The sequence below is a fragment of the Theropithecus gelada genome, chromosome 15 (assembly GCF_003255815.1).
Source record: "Theropithecus gelada isolate Dixy chromosome 15, Tgel_1.0, whole genome shotgun sequence".
In the NCBI taxonomy this organism is placed as follows: domain Eukaryota; kingdom Metazoa; phylum Chordata; class Mammalia; order Primates; family Cercopithecidae; genus Theropithecus; species Theropithecus gelada.
The window spans coordinates 8,453,986-8,473,618 of NC_037683.1; the positions used below are offsets into that span (position 1 = coordinate 8,453,986).

The 19,633-nt window shown below is 51.6% G+C and overlaps 1 protein-coding gene across 1 annotated transcript in view; it reads right to left on the reverse strand.

Annotated features, from left to right (window-relative positions):
* The window catches only part of HMCN2 (hemicentin 2), a 170,188-nt gene that overhangs the window by 12,965 nt on the left and 137,590 nt on the right, over nucleotides 1–19,633 (reverse strand). The window contains exons 77-85 of the mRNA XM_025360526.1: nucleotides 19,126–19,233; nucleotides 18,701–18,835; nucleotides 18,161–18,295; nucleotides 17,002–17,192; nucleotides 15,891–16,104; nucleotides 14,364–14,498; nucleotides 13,139–13,329; nucleotides 11,434–11,515; nucleotides 1,490–1,759 (exon numbers count right to left, since the gene is read on the reverse strand). Coding sequence (XP_025216311.1) covers nucleotides 1,490–1,759; nucleotides 11,434–11,515; nucleotides 13,139–13,329; nucleotides 14,364–14,498; nucleotides 15,891–16,104; nucleotides 17,002–17,192; nucleotides 18,161–18,295; nucleotides 18,701–18,835; nucleotides 19,126–19,233 — 1,461 coding nt within the window. The remainder of the gene's footprint in view (nucleotides 1–1,489; nucleotides 1,760–11,433; nucleotides 11,516–13,138; nucleotides 13,330–14,363; nucleotides 14,499–15,890; nucleotides 16,105–17,001; nucleotides 17,193–18,160; nucleotides 18,296–18,700; nucleotides 18,836–19,125; nucleotides 19,234–19,633) is intronic.

The following is a 19,633-nucleotide window of genomic DNA, read 5'->3' on the forward strand; positions in this document are numbered from 1 at the left end:
ATACGTTGAAGTCCTAACCCCCAGGACCTCAGAATGTGACCCTATTTGAAGACAGGGTCTTTATAGAGTAAGCCAAGTTAGAATGAGGTCATTAAGGCAGGCCTAATCCAACATGACTGTGTCCTTATAAATAGGGAAGCGTAGACACACACAGGGAAGATGAAGGCAGAGGTGGGGGTGATGTTTTGACAAGCCACAGAATGCCGAGGACCACCAGCAAGACCCTGGGAGAGAGGGTCGGACCATATCCTCCCCAAAGTGCTCAGCAGGAACCAGGGCTGCTGACAGTGTGATCCTGGATTTCCAGCCTCCAGAACTGTGAGACAATCAGTGTGCCTTAAGCCACCAGCTTGTGGTGTTTTTTTTTTTTTTACTGTAGCCCTAGAGAACAAATACAAAGGCCACGTACATAGCTCCGTGGTTTGGACTGGGGCCTGCCAACAGGAGAGGGTAAGAAGTGAGACAAAGTCCTGAAATAGAGGGGGGTCTGCTTAGACCCAAGGCTAACTCCGAGACCGCATCTGCGGCTGGGGGGGTCAGAGAACTGCTGAACTTTCAGAGCTGTATAGGTTGGTACCCTGTCCCGGCCTATGGGAGATAATGACAGCAGGGGCCAGAAAGGGTCCCACATTTCATTGGCAGTGGGTTTCACATGGATTTCCAGGGGGTCAAGTGTCAAGTCCCAATTCCAATTATCTGAGAGGCACTGCCTGGGAGGGCTCATTGGAGAAAAATTCTGCCAGAGCATGTGGTGATAGATTAGTGATGTCTGCCAGGGACAGGGAGGGAGATGCATTGCCACACATAGGGAGTGTTCCCTTGTGGTGATAGATTAGTGATGTCTGCCAGGTACAGGGAGGGGGACGCATCGCCACACATATGGAGTGTTCCCTCCGGAGGCACAGGCCACAGAAATAATATCTTATGACTTGCCTTTATGCAGGGCTGAATCCATTTACTGTGGTTTCTCAGGATAGATCTTTTCTTAATTTTAAAGTTGGTCTGACCCAAGGGAGAAGGGAGCTGACTGAGGAATCTGAGATGGCAGGGGTCCATCCCACCAGGAAGCCATCACTTTTCCAACCACCTGCCATGGCCAGGCAATGTGTGACACCTGGCACACGCACTGACCCACAGACTTTTTGCAGCAGCCCCTGAGGGCACCAGGGATGCCCTTGACTTCCTCTGCCTGCTTCCAGGGGCTGTGCAGCGTCCAGACAGAGGACATGCATTTGTGCCAGTTAAGAGAGAACAGCCAGGCCAGTGTTCCCTGTCCAAGATGAGTGGCAAACACTTAGCATCTCCAAGACTCAGTTTCCACAACTGTAAATGGGCAGGGTAGGGGTTCATTCTGGGCTTGTGACAAAGCAAAGGGGAGAGGTGGGGAGCTGGCAAGGCAGGGGACAGGTCCCCCATAAGCACTACACAATCCCCACTGGCAAGAGATCCTGCCTCTGTCCACAGAGGTCCAGACAGGGCTGCTCCGTACCTCTCACAACCAGGAACGCCCGGGCTGTGGCAGAGCCCAGGAGATTGTGAGCGACGCAGTCGTAGGTGCCTGCATCCCCAGTCTCCACATTCTCCAGCCACAGGCTCCCATCAGGCAGGGTCCGGAGTCGCCGGCTGGCCCGCAAGGGTTGACCCGCCTTCAACCATTCAATGGTGGGTATGGGCTCTCCAGTGGCCTGGCATCGCAGAGCCACGTCATCCCCGGATCTCACTGTCATGTCCTGGGGCTCCACCTGGAACACCGGAGCACCTGTGGGAGGCCCAGGTGGCTTTTAGGAACATTTAATTATTTTTGCATATTCAAGTGGAATATGTTCATTTAGACATACTGAGAAATCCAGAGAGGCAGAAAGAAGAAAATAAGAACTGCATAGGATCCTTCCACCCAGTCATCCTTCCTGAATATTTCCCTCTAGACACTGTTGCTTTATGAAAATATGATCATATGGCCATAACTGCTTTTATTTTATTTTACTTTACTATTTTATTTTATTTTTTGAGACGGAATCTTGCTCTGTCCCCCAGGCTGGAGTGCAGTGGCGCGATCTTGGCTCACTGCAACCTCCGCCTCCCGGGTTCAAGTGATCCTCCCATCTCAGCCTCCTGAGTAGCTGGGATTACAGGCGCCTGCCACCACACCTCACTGACTTTTGTATTTTTAGTAGAGACATAGTTTCGTCATGTTGGCCAGGTTGGTCTTGAACTCCTGACCTCAGGTGATCCACCCGCCTCAGTCTCCCAAAGTGCTGGGGTTACAGGCATGAGCCACCATGCCCGGCCATCTGCTTTTATTTTTCCTCCCCAATAGATCGTAACTACCTTTCCACGCAGTTGCATATCTGTTGTTAGTGGCTAGGTAGTCTTCTATTGCCTGGCTCTATTGGGAATGGCTAAACCAAGCCTCTCCTACAGGACAGTTAGGCTGCTTCCAATGAAGTCGGGGCCATCTGTCAGAACTGCCTCTAGGGCTCTGTCACCTACTGTGGGTGACTCTCACCCAGTCACTCCCTGACCCTCAGTGTTCCCATCTGAAATATGGGGATGATGCTTCCTGTCCACTTACTATCACAGACCCTCCTGGAAGGCTAACATGGAAAGGATGGGAAAGGCCCAGTGCTGGTGAGGCTGCAGAACAAGCAGAACTCGCACACACTGCGGTGGAAATGCAACGTGGTTCAGCCAAAGTGGGCTGCTGTGTGCCTGCGTGTTCACTTCCTGCGGACGCTGCAGCAAGTTGCAGAAACACGGGAGAAACCGTGGAGGCCAGGAGGCCCACATCAGCCTCACTGGGCCAAAGTTCAGATGCCCTGCTTCCTCCAGAGGTTCTGGGGGACAGCCCATTCCTCACCTCTTCCAGCTTCCACCCACCAGCCTTCCTTAGCCTGAGGCTGCAACAATCCATCCTCTGCCTCCATCTCCACTTTACCTTCTCCTCTCTCTCCCCTGCCACACTTCCCCAGCTCTCTCTCTCTCTCTTTTTTTTTTTTTTTTGAGACAGAGTCTCACTCTGTCACCTAGGCTGGAGTGCAGTGGTACGATCTCAGCTCATTGCAACCTCTCCCTTCTGGCTTCAAGCAATTCTCCTGCCTCCGCCTCCCGAGTAGCTGGGATTACAGGCGTGCGCCACCACGCCCGGCTAATTTTTGTACTTTTGGTAGAGACGGGCTTTTGCTATACTGATCACACTGGTCTCAAACTCCCAGCCTCAGGTGATCCACCCTCCTCGGCCTCCCAAAGTGTTAGGATTATAGTCGTGAGGCACCACGTCCGGCCCGGGCTCTCTTTTATAAGAATACTTGTAGCCGGGTATGGTGGCTCATGCCTGTAACCCCAGCACTTTGGAAGGCTGAGGTGGGTGGACTGCTTGAACCTAGGAATTTGAGAAGAGTCTGGCAAATATGGTGAAACCCTATTTCTACTTTAAAAAAAAAAAAATACAAAAATTAGCCAGGTGTGGTGGTCTGTGCTGGTAATCCTAGCTACTTGAGAGGCTGATGCAGGAGAATTGCTTGAACCTGGGAGGCAGAGGTTACAGTAGCCGAGATTGCGCCACTGCACTCCAGTCTGGGCAACAGCGCGAGATTCCATCTCAAAAAAAACCCCCCAAAAAAACACACCCCAAAATAAAACACTTGTGATAGCATTTAGGGGCCACCGAGATAATCTGCCTACTTTAAGATCCTTAACGTAATTACATTTGCAAAGATTCCTTTTCCAAGTAAGGAAACATTCGCAGGCCCTGGGGACTAGGACCTGGACCTATCTTTGAGAGCCATTCGTCAGATACGACACAGCCCATGTGTCCTAAAGCAGAACACGTGTACTACGAGACCTAGCGCTTCTGCTGCTGGACAAATACCCCAACACAAGTGTGTGTGCGCGTTCACCGGAGGGCGTGCGTAAGAAGGTCACAGCAGCTCTGTTCTAAACTGCCCATCACTGGAAACTAACCTACAGTGGAATACACGAATAAACTGTGGTACATCCATGTAGCAGAAAAACATACAGCAATGAGAACCAATAAACGAATTCCATGTGAACAGTACAGACGAATGCCACAAATAATGATGTGCAAAAGAAGAGTCTATGCAAAAGCGCGTGTGGGGTGATTCCATTTAAATGAAGGTCAAGGCCAGGCATGGCGACTCATACCTGTAAGCCCAACACTTTGGGAGGCCAAGGTGAGTGGATCACCTTAAGTCAGGAGTTCGAGACCAACCTCCCAGGTTCAAGCAATTCTCCTGCATCAGCCTCTCAAGTAGCTAGGATTACAGGCACAGACCACCACACCTGGCTAATTTTTGTATTTTTTTTTAGTAGAAATAGGGTTTCACCATGTTTGCCAGACTCTTCTCAAATTCCTAGGTTCAACATGGTGAAACCCCGTCTCTACTAAAAATACAAACATTAGCTGGGTGTGGTGACAGGTCCCTGTAATCCTAGCTACTCAAGAGGCTGAGGCAGGAGAATTGCTTGAATTCAGGAGGCGGAGGGTGCAGTGAGCTAAGATCGCACCACTGCACTCCAGCCTGGGTGACAGAGTGAGACTCCATCTCAATAAATAAATAAATAAATAAATAAATAAATAAATAAATAAATGTCAAAACAAGCAAGAGTCAGTCATCAGCTGTGGCTCAGGGAAGAGGTCAGCTAACTGCCCCCATAAACAAGCATAAAACTGAATACACTTGCCCAAAGTAGCAGTTTCAGGGCTCCCAAAATCAACCAGACACACAACAAATTGAGAAGCATTTACATTTTTTTTTTTTTTTTGAGACGGACTCTCGCTCTGCCGCCCAGGCTGGAATGCAATCTTAGCTCACTGCAGCCTTGACCTCCCGGCTCAAGCCATCCTCCTGCCTTAGCCTCCTGAGTAGCTAGGACTACAGGTGCGTGCCACTACACCTGGCTAATTTATTTATTTTTTGTAGAGATGGGATTTCACTGTGTTGCCCAGGCTGGTCTCAAATTCCTGAACTCAAGTGATCCTCCCACCTTGGCCTCCCAAAGTGCTGGGATTACAGCTGTGAGCCGTCGTGCCAGGTCTTGAGAAGCATTTATCCATAAAAAGCCTCTAAGGCTGGGCACAGTGGGTCACGCCTGTAATTCCAGCACTTTGGGAGGCTGAGGTGGGCAGATGGCCTATGGTCAGGAGTTCGAGACCAGTGGGGCCAACATGGTGAAACTCTATCTCAACTAATATTACAAAAATTAGCTGTGACGAGGTGGTGGGCGCCTGTAATCTCAGCTATTTGGGAGGCTGAGGCAGGAGAATCTCTTGAACCTGGGAGGTGGAGGTTGCAGTAAGCTGAGATCGTGCCACTGCACTCCAGCCTGGGTGACAGAGTGAGACTCTGTCTCAAAAAAAAAAAAAAAGCCTCTAGAACTTTGGATAAGAACAGTGAAACCTTTGGTCTCCTGCCTAGGGCTATGCCCATCCTTATCCCACTGTGACCATCACAGTGATTTTATTAGGGATGACTGTCAAAAACAGCAGCTTTGGGGCCGGGCATGGTGGCTCACGCCTGTAATCCCAGCACTTTGGGAGGCCAAGGTGGGCGGATCACGAGGTCAGGAGATCGAGACCACGGTGAAACCCCATCTCTCTTAAAAATACAAAAATTAGCTGGGTGTGGTGGCGGGCGCCTGTAGTCCCAGCTACTCCGGAGGCTGAGGCAGGAGAATGGCGTGAACCCGGGAGGCGGAGCTTGCAGCGAGCTAAGATCGTGCCACTGCACTCTAGCCTGGGCAACAGAGCGAGACTCCGTCTCAAAAACAAAACAAAACAAAACAAAACCCAGCAGCTTTTGCCACCCCTGAGGGCTGTCTTGATGTGCAGTAGAAGATGAAAGCGTGCCCTGAGAAATATCATCAGGAAAAGGGGCAAAACTGGTAGGAACCAAAAGAGAAACGGCTGCTGCGCTGGCCTGTGGCAGGGCCCTGGCTGAGAAGAGCAGGGGCCCAGCCAGCAACTTAACGGGGAGAACCTGGAAATGAAGGAGCCACGGACAGGCTGGATCGGCTCCCCACAATCCCTGGCCAACGTGGGAAATATGCACCTGTGCAGGGGAGACCTGAGGGGTACAAAGGACAGTCAAACCGAGGCCGACTTGAAAACTGCCTGAACTTCAAATTACTCTACAGCCATGTTTTACTGAGATTTTGTTATTATTATTATTTTTTTTTCACTTGTTTCAAGCATGTTGACAACTGCTCATAGAAGCATCCCTGTCAGCTAGCCTGGGCAACATAGCAAGACCTCATCTCTACAAAAAAATAAACAAAGTAGCCAGGCATGGTGGTGTGCACCTGCAGTCCCAGCTACTTGGGAGGCTGAGAAGTGGGAGGATTGCTTGAGCCCGGGAGGTCAAGGCTGCAGTGAGCTGTGATTGTGCCACTGCACTCCAGTCTGGGTGACAGAGCAAGATCCCGTCAAAAAATTAGAAAGAAATCCTTATCAGATGACTCAAACATCTGTGCTATCTCAGTTGGTGTCTGTTGCGTGTCGGTTCTCATTCGAGTTGAGATTTTTCCTTGTTCTCGGTATGATAAGTGAGTTTCAGTATGATAAGATTTGGGTTCTTATTTAAATCTTCCATCTTAGCAGACCTGGAACGCTGCCAGGGAAAGGAGGTGCCACTCACTTCTGCCAGAGGAGAGTGGAAGTCCGGGTTCCCTACGTGGCCTCCATGGACACCCGGGAACGGGGAGGGTGCCTCATTATTGCTGGGTATTGGTGGGAGCTGGCGCTTCAAGGTGGCGCTCTGCTGGCACCACCCTGATTGGGAGGGAGAGGGGTACTGCTTATTGCTCCCCACTCAGCCTGTGTAGGCGAGGGGCTTCCCACTCAGTGGGTGGCAGTGGTGACAGTTCAGTCTTGGTCAGGCACAGTGGTTCATGCCTGTAATACCACCACTTTGGGAGGCTGAGGCAGGTGGATCATTTAAGCCCAGGAGTTTGAGACTGGCTTAGGCAACATAAGGAGACTCCATCTCTACAAAAAAATACATAAAAATAAAAATTAGCCGGGTGTGGTGGCACGTGCCTGCAATCCCACGTACTTGGAAGGCTGAGGTGGGATGACCACCTGAGCCAAGGCTGAGGTGAGCCATGATCATGTCGCTGCACTCCAGCCTGGGCAACAGAGTCAGACCTTGTCTAAAAAAAAAAAAGGTCCTTATCAGATTACCTAATATGTCTACTATCTCAGTTGACGTCTGTTGTCTGCTTTCATTGAGATTTTCCTTGTTCCTGGTATGTAAATTGAGATTTTCCTTGCTCCTGGCATGTAAGTGAGTTTCAGTATTGTATGACTCAGATTTTTATTTAAATCTTCCACTTTCGGCAGATCTGGAACACTGCCAAGAGAAAGCGTTGCCACTCACTTCTGCCAGGTCAGAGCGGAAGCCCAGGTTCCCAACGAGGCCTCCATGGACATCCCGGAACAGGGAGGGGTGCCTCATTACTGCTGGGCATGGGTGGAGGCATGCCCACTCTGGGCCTCTGGTGGCACCACCCTGGCTGCATACCTGGCCTGATAGGGGAGGAGCTTCCCACTCAGATGACAGTGGTGACAACTCCGCCTCTTCATGAGGTGTCACCTGACAGCATCCCGCTCCAGTGTGGGGAGAGCAGTGCCTCAGTACAGGGGGTGAGGGTGGAAATGCGGGCTCCCAGTTAGTTTGATGATGGGGCTGGGGTGTTTTTCATGGTGTTTGCCTCCCAAGTAGTTGGGACTACAGGCGTGCACCACCATGCCCATCTATTTTTTTTTTTTTTTTGTATTTTTGGTAGAGATGGGGTTTCACCGTATTCCGCAGGCTGATCTCAAATTCCTGAGCTCAAGCGATCTGGCTACCACCATGCTCATCTATTTTTTTTTTTTTTTTTTTTTGTATTTTTGGTAGAGATGGGGTTTCACCGTATTCCCCAGGCTGATCTCAAATTCCTGAGCTCAAGCGATCTGGCTACCTCAGCCTCCCAAAGTGCTGGGATTACAGACATGAGCCACCACACCCAGTTGGGGGTTGTTATTTACAAGTTTTCTTTCTTACTATGCTGTCCTTATCCTAGTTCCTTGCAAGTGAGGACAGGCTCTTGTTGAGGTGCACACATGCCCGCGTGTGTGTGTGTGTGTGTGTGTGTGTCTGTATGTCTGAGCCCACTGGTGGTTCCAGGATATAAGGGACAAAAAGAAACACCCGGGCATTCAACACCATATTGCTCCTCAGGTCCCAATATCGGTAGTCTATCCTCCTCCTTTTCTCTGCTTTTCAGAGGCTCTTTCTGTTTGCTTCTAGATAAAGTCCAAGGTGTTCAGCTGTCCTTAGCAAGAGAAATAGGGAGAAGTGCCATCTATACCATCTTGTCTGGAACCACAAACCTATTCCACGCATGACCCAAACTCTCAACACACTAGGTACAAAAGGGGAACTTCCTCAGCCTGAGAAAGGACGTCCACAAAATCTCACGGCTTACATCACACCCCATGGTGAAAGACCGACTGCTTTCCGCCTAAACCAGGGAACCAGGGAACCCGGCAAGGATGGCTGCTCTCGCCGCTTCAACTGTGTACCAGGGGGTTCAATCAAGGCAATAAGGCAAAGCAAAAAACTTCAAGGTACACAGATTTGAAAGAAAGAAGTCAAACTGTCCCTATTCATACATGATATGATATCAGATTCAACTGTATCTCTACATATTATCAATTACAAATCCAAAAATCAAAGAAAACAATTCCACCAAAAATAGCATCAACAATTAAAATCAATTTAACAAAAATATAACACCAGTACACTGAAAACCACAAAACATCACTGAAAGAAACTAAAGATCAACATAAATGGTACTAGAACAATTGGCTCTCCATATGCAAAAAAGGAAGTTAGACCCTTACTCCACACAAAAATTAACTCAAAATGGATCACAGACCTAAATGTGAGAACTAAAACTACAAAAATTATATAAGAAAATGTAGGGCCCAGTGGCTCACGCCTGTAATCCGCACTTTAGGAGGCCGAGGCAGGTGGATTGCTTGAGGCCAGGAGTTTGATACCAGCCTGGGCAACACGATGAAACCTCGTCTCTACTAAAATTACAAAAATTAGCCAGGTGTGGTGGTGCAGGCCTGTAATCCCAGCTACTTGGGAGGTTGAGGCACAAGGAATGCTGAAACTTTGGGGTGCAGTGAGCTGAGATCTTGCCACTGCACTCCAGCCTTGGTACCAGAGTGAAACTCTGTCTCAAAAACATTAAAAAGAAAAAAAAGAAAAGAAAAAGACAAGAAAGAAAGAAAGAAAAAGAAAGGAAGGAAGGAAGGAAGGAAAGAAAGAAGGAAAGAAAGAAAGGAGGGAGGGAGGGAAGGAGGGAGGAAGGAAGGAAGGAAAGAAAGAGAAAGAGAGAAAGAAAGAGAAAGAAAGAAAGAAAGAAAGAAAGAAAGAAAGAAAGAAAGAAAGAGAAAGAGAGAAAAGAAAGGAAGGAAAGGAAAGGATAGGAAAGGAAAAAGATGGGAAAGGAAAGGAAAGGAAAAGAAAAGAAAAAGATGACCTTAGGTTAGGCAAAGATTTTTAAAAGGTATAACACCAAATACATGATTCAAAAAATACGAAATGGATGAATTTGCACTTCACCAAATTTTAACACTTTTGCTCTTCAAGTCACCATTAAGAAAATGCAAAGACAAGCCACAGACTGGGAGAAATATTTGCAAATCATGTATCTGATAAAGGGCTATATCCATGGTATGTAAAGAACTATAGAAAATCACTAGTAAGATAAACAACTCCATTTAAGAATGCGCACAAGTGCTGGGTGCAGTGGCTCACTCCTGTAATCCCAGCACGTTCGGAGGCCAAGGCAGGTGGATCACCTGAGGTCAGAAGTTCAAGACCAGCCTGGCCAACATGGTGAAACCCCGTTTCTACTAAAAACACAAAAATTAGCCAGGCGTGGCGGTGGGCATCTATAATCCCAGATACTCAGGAGGCTGAGACAGAATTGCTTGAACCTGGGAGGCAGAGGTTGCAGTGAGCAGAGATGGTGCCATTGCACTCCAGCCTGAGCAACAGAGCCAGACCCTGTCTCAAAAAATATTAGTAACAATAACTGTGGTAAAAAATACATTACATAAAATTTATCATTGAACCACTTGTAAGGTACAGTTCAGTAGTGTTGAGTATTTGACATTGTTGTACAATTTCCAGAACTTTTTCCTCTGGCTAAACTGAAACTCCGGACTCATAAACACTAACTCTCCCTTCTCCCCCCACCGCAGCCCCTGGCAAGCTCCATACTACTTTGGGTCTCTATGCTTTTGACCACTCTAGGCCCCTCATATAAACAGAATCATATAGTGTTTCTTTTTTTGTGACTGGCTTTTTCCACTTCGCATAACGACCTCAAGGTTCATCTATGTTGTAGCCTGTGTCAGAATTTCATTCCTTTTGTTCTTTTTTTTTTTTTTTTTTGAGACTGAGTATTGCCTGTCACCCAGGCTGGAGTATGGTGGAACGATCTTGGCTAACTGTAACCTCTGCCTCCTGGGTTCAAGTGATTCTCCTGCCTCAGCTTCCTGAACAACTGGGATTACAGGCGCGCCACCACGCCCAGCTAATTTTTGTATTTTTAGTAGAGACAGAGTTTCACTATGTTGGAAAGGCTGTTCTCGAATTCCAGACTCCAGGTGATCCACCTGCCTCGGCCTCCCAAAGTGCTGGGATTACAGATGTGAGTCATGGAGCCCAGCCCTAGAATTTCCTTCCTTTTTAAGGTTAAATAATATTGCATTGAATGAATGGGTGAATTTTATGGTATGCAAATTATAACTCAATAACGTTTCTTTCTTTCTTTTTTTTTTTTTCTTAAAGAGGCAGAATCCAGAACAATAATTATTGGGCAGGGGGCAGTGAACAGAGGTGGGCATGCTGGAGGATGGCAGCCGGCGCTGTCCTGTTTCTTTGACCTGGCTGCTGGTTAACTGGGTGGGTTCGCATTGTAAAAACTCACTGAGCTCCGCACTTCGGATCCTCGCTCTTCTCCACAGGTATTCATCTTCAATAAAACATTTTCTACGGAATCCCTATTGAGACAACTTCACAGTGTTATCCTGAGGCTCAAACAGCGCCTGGTAAACTACGAGCTGCTTGGCACCTGTGAGAGCTGTTGCGGTGATCTCGACGGCTGGTCTGAGTTTTAAATGCCCAGCTCCCCCTGGGCCCACATTGCCAGGTTTTCTTGAGCTCAGTCCTGAGTCTCACTCACCCCACATTTGGGAAACATTTGACAGGATTCACTGTGTGTTCCAAATAAGCATTAATGAAAGAATTCCAAGTCTCGGCCCTGCCTGTCTGCCCTCTAGGCGACTCACACCACCGCTGTCCCCAAGCACACTTCCCACGTCCCCACTCTGCTGAGGCCGAGACTCACTCTGCAGGACAAGGATCACCACTTTCTTCGCCATGCCCATCTCGTTCTCTGCCAGGCACTGGTACTGTCCCGCATCGTCCCTCTGCAAGTGGGCACAGAAGAGGGGGCACGGTGCTCAGAGAAGAAGACGAGCAGCTCAGACAGTTGGGTAGGGGACTGAGGCCAGCCAGCCAGCAAGGGGCTTAGGCTGTGAAGCAGCCAGGGACACCTGATCCCCCACGGAGCATTGGAAGGGCCTCTGTGACCACTTGTCAGCAGACATGCAAAGAGAATCCAGCCCCTTTTCACACCCGAAAATGGGGGGCTGTGACTAAGGTCCCTGTTGCCTTAGGTGGAACAACTTGCTGGGAAAGCATGGTGTAGATCCACCTCTTCCAAACTGTGTACGTTGACATCTTACTGTCCCATGGCACATTATTTGAGACTCTTTGGAAAAAAGGGTTCCATGGTGAAGTAAGTTTGGGAGACAGTGAGTTAGATGACATGTTATGGTACTTTGGAAATCAATAACTATAGGAAAACAAGAACATTAGACACCTCTGTTGTACAAACAGGATGGCAGGACCTCTCGGGGTATTTATTGTGCCAGTGTGCAAAGTGAGTCTTCCAGAAGGGAGACGGTTTGCAGTGTTGCCCTAACAGGTGGCCCACGGATATGTGATGGAACTCAGGTGGCACGCTGGCTCACATCACTTCTGAGTGGCAGCACCACCATGAGATGGGGCTGGGGCAGTCTGAGGCCACCATCCACTCCCAGAAGATGGTATCTAGTGGGCCACACCCAAAGGACTCGGGGGGACTGCATGGCACAAAGTTAAGAGTGTAGGTTTGGAGGTCAGACCAACGTGGGACTGAATCCCAACCCCGCTGCTTACTGCCCTGAACCCATTACTAGGACATTTTCATGCTTCTGGAGCCTCAGTTTCCCCTTCTGTAAAATGGGAATGATAACTGCTAGGATCTTATAAGCATTAAATGGAACAATGCTTGCTAAGTGCGAGGCCCCGTGCCTGGCCCACAGTTAGTACTTGGGCAACAGGAGTCACTATTACCACTGCTCTTACTGCTACTCTTATTACTAGTCCCATTATTATTACTACCCAGAGAAAGGCTCCCAAATGGGTAAGATCAAGGCCCCTAAGATGAACTTGAGTCAGGACTGACTTGGGGATTTCTGCACAATCACCAGAACTTGAGGCACAAAATGGAAGTTAAGGGGGCTGCCCGAGGGCCCAAGGCTTTGGAAACAGCACGGAGCCTGAGGCAGGAAACCTGGGGGTGGGGGCCCTGCCTCCTGTACTTATTGGCTGTGGGCCTCTCTGAACTTCAGTGTCTTCGTCTGCAAATAGGGAGCACGATTACCTGCCTACCCTGCCCCTGAGGTTGTTAATAACAACATTTTGGGAGCATTACCCACAGATCACTCTTAAATAATGCGTATGAGACATCTCACTGATTTCTAATTACAATCCTATGAGGTAGAACGAATTTGCTCCATGGAATGGGTGGATGACCGAGGAACAGAAAAGCCCAGTGGCCGGAGGTCAATATTGGTGGTAGTGGGAGGATGTCTGGGGAATGGGCAGGGAGGTGCTTTGTAGACTGCAGAAGCAGGGGGGGCAACATGAAGAACCCTCTTGAGCAATCAGAAAAAGCATAGAGTTGTCCTTGGTGGCCCCACCCAAGGTGCCAGGCCCCGCCTTGCCTCAGTCCTGCGGATGGTCAGCGAGCCATTCCGCAGCTGGTGCCGGAGGCGGCTGCCCCGCAGTGGAAGGCCATCTTTGATCCAGCGGATGGCTGGCACTGGGTCTCCACGCGCCACACAGTCTAGCTGAATGCTGCCTCCTACAGGTTCCACCAGGTAGGAGAAAGCCTTCCCTTGTAGGACAGGAGCCTCTGCATGGGGTGACATGGAGCAAGCTGTCAGAAAAGAAGCTCCCTACAGGCTCAACCTCCCATAAACCCCAAAGGTCTGCCCAACTCCTGCCTCCAGGGGCTTCCAGAGGCTCCTGCTAGCCCAGCATGGTTGTGTGTAGTCAGTGCATCAGGGACAGCAAACAGTGTCCATGTCATGGGTCAAGTCACAAAGACTGGCAGTGGTTTCCAGGAACTGTGCTGAGAAGCATTTGAAGCTGAATGAGAACAGTGCTGTGATTGATTAGTGATGCCTGAGACGGGCACAGGCAGGGATGCAGTGCTACGCGTGTCATACACTCTCTCACAGATGGATGACACTAGCAGCGGAGTACCTGCTAGGTACTTTGGAAATCAATAACTATAAAAAAACAAGAACCCTAGACACCTCTGTTGTACAAAGCAACACTATGAGATTCATGCTAATCTCAAAACACTCTTGGAGGCTCTGGACTGGCTTATATCCTTCCTGGTTTCCTGAGGTTGGATCTACCAAAAGCTGCAGTTCTCTTTTGGTGCCTGGGGCTGCTGATTCCCTCCATCCAGCCCCACTGATCCCGAAGTTGTGCAAACTAAGTCATGGCGTCACCGAGGGCTCCTGTGCTACTCTTGGTAGATGAGTAGGTCATAGGAGACAACCGGCTGGCTGGCAAGCTTCTGGCATTTGTCTGCCAGGATGCCCTGGCCCCCATGCTCTCCTTCTACCCTGGCACCATCCAGCTGCAGGTAGTGCTGTAGGGCAATTGGTCAGATTCCAATTCTACTTGCAGCCAGGGTCGTCTTGGGAGTGTCAAAAATACTGATGCCTAGGCCTCACCCCAGCAAGGCTGGTTTACAGAGTTGGAGGTAGAAGCTGGGCTTTGGAATTTCAAGTCCCCCAGGGGATTCTAACGTGCAGTCAGGGTGGGGAGCCACTAGTTCAGAGGACAGGAGGCCTGGTTCCCAGGACACCAATAGATTGGGTCCCAGTAGACTGGAGGTCTTGAGAGAGAAGCCACCTGGGAAATGCGCCTTACCCTTCACGTGGACGAAGCTGACCGCCTGCGTGCGGCCCACTCTGTTCTCCGCCCAGCAGACATAGGTCCCGCCGTCTTCTCTGGAGACAGAGGCCCGCTGCAGCGTGCTGCCTCCATCCTGCTCAGACACCCCTTCTGTGGTGGAGAAAGAGAAGCCCGAGGGGGACTCTGAGTCGGGTGCGGGGAACTCCTGCCCTCAACACTTCCCTGGTGCGTGGGTACCTGCAGGAACTTAATAAAAACGCAGAAACAGATGGGAGTCCCGGGTGAAGGCTAATCAAGCCAGACCCGTTCCTGGGAGGCACAGGCCACACTGGAGGCTGCAGTTAATGAATCCGCCTTCTACCATTTTCCAGCGCACACTGTGTGTTTGATAAACGGTCAAGGGCAGGTCTTTGGGGACCTCTTTGCACAGGGCACTTACTGAAACACTGCCATGATTTCTAGAGAGAAGGATTCCCTTTTTTTTTTTTTTTTTTTTTTAGACAGTTTCGCTCTTGCTGCCCAGGCTGGAGTGCAATGGCACGATCTCGGCTCACTGCAACCTCCATCTCCCAGGTTCAACCAATTCTCCTGCCTCAGCCTCCTGAGTAGCTGGGATTACAGGCATGTGCCACCACACCCAGCTAATGTTGTATTTTTAATAGAGACGGGGTTTCACCATGTTGGCCAGGCTGGTCTCGAACTCCTGACCTCAGGTGATCCGCCCGCCTTGGCCCCCCAAAATGCTGGGATTACAGGCGTGAGCCACCGCGCCCGGCCGAGAGAAGGATTCTAATAATGGACTTTTCCTTTGGGGTTGGCCATTGCCTCTAGGAGAGGAATATGGACAAGCATCACCATCAATTAGGCATCTCCTCCAGGCCAGGCCTGTGCTGAGCATGGCCCCTCCACTGTTATATCCATTTGACAGATGGAAAGCGGAGCTCAGAGAGGCCGAACTATTATACTTGCCCAAGGTCCCTCCCCAAGAAGCGGTGGGGCCCAGCAAAGCCTTCACCACAGGTGTGCACGGGTATTTCACACCTGGGGACTCAGAGTTAGGAATGTGTGATGTCATATCCTACTATAGGAAAGTATCATTTTGTAGTGGAGGGGACTTAGCAATTTATCAACTCAGCAGACATTGAGTACCCAGCAGGTACTCCACAGGCCCTGTGTCTCCCTAGACATCACCTGGGTTTCCGGTAGGAGGACAGAACCCCCACAAAAGGGGTTTGCTGAGGGTCCCACAATGGGAGCAGTAGCTCTGGGCTAGAACACAGGCCTCCCTCTCCTGGCCCTGAGGTCTCTAGGTTGACTCTTCTTGGGCGGTCTCTTGCCAGCTCTGATATATGGCTTGTCACATATGGCCACAGCTGGGTTTGCCCTGTCCGCCTACATAGGGCCACATTGGAAGACCCAGAACCAACAGGGCTGACTGACAACCTCTTCCTTTCCACTAGGTTGGGTCTCCCCACCTGCCCTCCCTTCTTGACCTCCTGGGGTCCTGGCTCTCTTTCCCAACCACACTCAGCAGACCCAGACCTGTGACTGGCCGGTCGTTGACAGTCCAGCCAATGCGAGGGGTGGGGCTGCCCCGGGCTGCACAGCGAAGCCACAGCCTGTCCCCAAGGCGCAGGCTGCGGTCCCCAGGCAGGGTGGTGAACACAGGCAGCGCCAGGATGGTGAGGTGCATGCGGCGGCGGGCCCGGCCCACGGCATTCTCAGCGGTACAGGTATAGGTGCCTGCGTCCCGGCCCTGTGAGCAAAGAAAGGGGTTGGCCGGAGAACTTCCCCGACCTCAGCATAGGTCAGGATGCCGCTAACCCTTGAAGGTTCTCACGGAGCATCCAGCCCAGAGAGGGGAAGTGACTTGCCCAAGGTCACACAGCTAGCAAACAGGTCAGCATCACCACCGCCACCGCACCCTTGCCCTGCCCTGTAGCGTTCACACGCTCTGCTGCTTCATAACCCCAGGGCTGACTGCATGATCGCAATAGCTACTGTTTACCAAACACCTACTGTGTGCTGCCCTGTGCTCAGAACTTGATCTGCACTGCAGGCCTTGCTTTTGGTGCCCTGATAGAGGGCCCAGCAGGGGGAGGAGTTTTGTGGTACACTCAAGCAGGGCTGGTGCGCTCGCCACTGCTCCACCAGGCTCCCCAGGTAGCTCGGTCCAATGCCCCTGACCCTTTTACGTGTGTCCACTGAACCCATCCGGAGAGGGTCGCATCACAAAATTGCAGAATCTGATGAGTTCTGAGGGAAAGGGGGTCGGGGTCGGGGGTCCCACCCATACCCCCGGCTCAACACTCCCCAAAACCCAGAGGACAGTTAATGCGAATGCATGGTTGAGAACAACTGGGTAGGCTTTTGGGACACAAAGTCATCGCCATATCCCTGAGCCCCAGTCCGAGTTCCCTCCTTCCCCAGGAGCTGGCTGCTGAGGTCCAGGTTCAAATTTGGGTTCTGCCTCTTGGCAATGGTGGACAACTAGGTACACTTTGAGCCTTAGTTCTAGCCGTCTGTACCCGGCATGGTAACACTGATTTCCCCAGGCTCCCAGGGTTAAAGGCTGCACTGTGCTCGGCGCAGAGCATGACAAACAGGGGTCTCAGCCATTATTCCCTGCTGTGCCCCTCGGGGCGTGCCTCACCTCCAAGTTCTTCACCAGCAACTCCCCAGAAGGCTGGATGGTGAACTTCCCCTCGGCGCCTGACACAGGCTGGCCATCTTTGTCCCAGGTGATGTTGGGCTCAGGACTGCCCCTGGCCTTGCAAGGCAAGAATGCGTGGGAGCCTTCGGTGGTAGACAGGTCTGGGAGGCCATTCTCGATCACTGGTGGGACTGTGGGCAGAGGGAGGCCCACTCGGAACTGAGGCTGGGGGAGGCGGCTGACCCCATCCCAGGGCCCCTGGCCTTTGGCCCAGCCCTTCAGCCCTCCCTGGTCATCAGCTGCCCCCTCCAACTCCCTAGTCATAGGCCATTGCCCGTGCTCAGGATGATTTGGGGACTGCCTGAGTTTGGTGTAGCTGTGACGGTGATTCCATTGCACCTGTGCACACATGTACACACACACACGTGCACACACACAGATGACTAAAGCCACAGGACAGAGGTCTTGGGCACAAACTCCTTGTACTAGGCCACCTCCACGGACAAAAGCAGGGCAGCCATCACAGAGTATCCCTGCAGAGGAGCTATGCTGGGCAGAGTGAGGGTCACTGGCTTGGTGTCCGGCTGGTCTGGTGACCAGCGATGCTCCAGATCCGAGGGGAGAGGAGCACACTGGACAAGGAGGTGTGGAGGAAGCCTGGAGCCTGGAGCCCCTCTGAGTTCACAGCCAGAGTCCGACTCTAGCCCTACACAGCTGTGGGCGGGGACAGCCACTGAGATATCACAAAGCAGGCCACTGGGGCCAAGACACGACCAGACCATACTGAATATTCCCAGCACACTTTGCAGATTTTTGGCCAATGATGCCACCTTATCTTTGAAGCCAATGATTAATCAAACTAAGGGAAGGGCACATGCAATGGTGTGTGTGCCAGAGCAGGGCCAGAGAGGCTGCAGCTACTGGAAACCAGAATGAATAAGGGATGCTGGACTCATGTTCCACAGGGCCAGAGAGAAGGCACAGGGGATGGGAGTTTATGTCTGAACCCAGAACTCAGGTGCACAATGAGAGAGGTTCCCCTTAATTCCTTCTAGAACTATAAGCAGTGTGCCCTGCCAGGCAGGGAAGGGAGAAGCCTGCAGGAGCCTCAAAGCCCCTCAGTTGCCAGGGCCCACCTCGGCCCCATCCTCACACCCACCTTGCACCACCAGCCGTGTCTTCCCCATGGCGCTGCCTGCACTGTTCTTGGCAATGCAGAGATAGTTTCCAGCATCCTCCGGGCTGGCATGGGCAATCCGCAGCTGTCCGCCCGGTAGGACCTGGGTACTCACTCCTGAATGAGGAAGAAGAAAATCAGGGGCCAGGGAGCTGGAGTGGGGGACCCCCGAGGTGGGTAGATTGGGCTATTCTGTCTCACAGGCAGCAAATGACTTGCTGGGGTCACAGAGTGACCAAGGGACAGAAGGAGCCAAGAAGCCTGACCCCGAGCCCAACCCAGTTGCCTGCTCCCGACCTCCCAACTCAGCCACCGAGTGCTTGGATGGCGTCTCAGGCCGTGGTGACAGGAGAAGGGCTGGGGACGGGGAGGCCAGAGCAAGGGTGGGGGCGTGTCTGGGCAGGCCAGGGGCTTTCCAGGACCTCTCAGCAGGTCTGCGGGGTCTCCCAGGGCAGGAAACAGGAACCCCCGAGGCCCACACTCTTCTCTTCCCTTCCCAGGCTGGCTGCCAGGGGCCCTCACCTGCAGGGACGTTGAGCCCTTCCTTCTGCCAGGTGATGGTCGGCCGGGGGATGCCTGAGGCCTCGCAGGGCAGCAGCACCTCCTCCTCTGCCACTGCCCGAACCACGCTGGGCAGCGGCTTCACCACCGGGGAGGCTACGAAGGACAGGGGTGCAGAGGGCCCTGAGAATGTCCATAACACAGCTCCTCCAACCAGGGGGCCTCAGAGCATCAGAGAGAGAGGCCTCTAAGGAGGACAGGGGTTCTAGAAACATCGGCCACAGCAACAAGGACACCACGGCTGATTCTTTTCCTCCCAAAGAATCCCATGAGAGACACGTCTGGGCCTCTGAGACTTCACCTCCATCCTGAGCCCCACCTGCCTCCGGCTCTCCACCTGCTCCCCTGGCCGTAGGAACTCTGGGGTCTGGACCATAGACTCTTACCTTGCACAGTGAGGAAGACGTGCTTGTGGGCGACGCCAGCAGAGTTGCGGGCTGAGCAGGTGTAGCGGCCCGCATGGATGGGGAGGGCCTGCCCGATCTCCAGGGCGCCTGTTGGTCGGAATCAGGGTGAGGGGGTCAGGACAGAGGTCCCCAGGGATGGAGGTGGCAGGGCTCCTACACAATCCCATTCTGTCTCTGGTCACTCAACCTGCCTCCTTTGCCCATTTAAAAACAGTCTGGGGGATGTGACTACACGGGAAACTGGCGTCTAGGTTTGCCTCTGTGCCCTGCTCAAAGCAGAGGCATGGGCGAGTTCCTTCCACTCTCTGGACCTCAGTTTCCCCGTGTGTACAATGAATAATCAGACAAGATGGTCTCTAGACCCTTTTGGCTGTAAAGTTCCAGGATCTGTCACTCCCCTGCCTGTAATCCCCCGCTCACAGTTCCACACCCTGCTATCCTCACCTTGCTCTGCTAAAAACTCACCTCCTCTAGGAAGCCTCCCAGG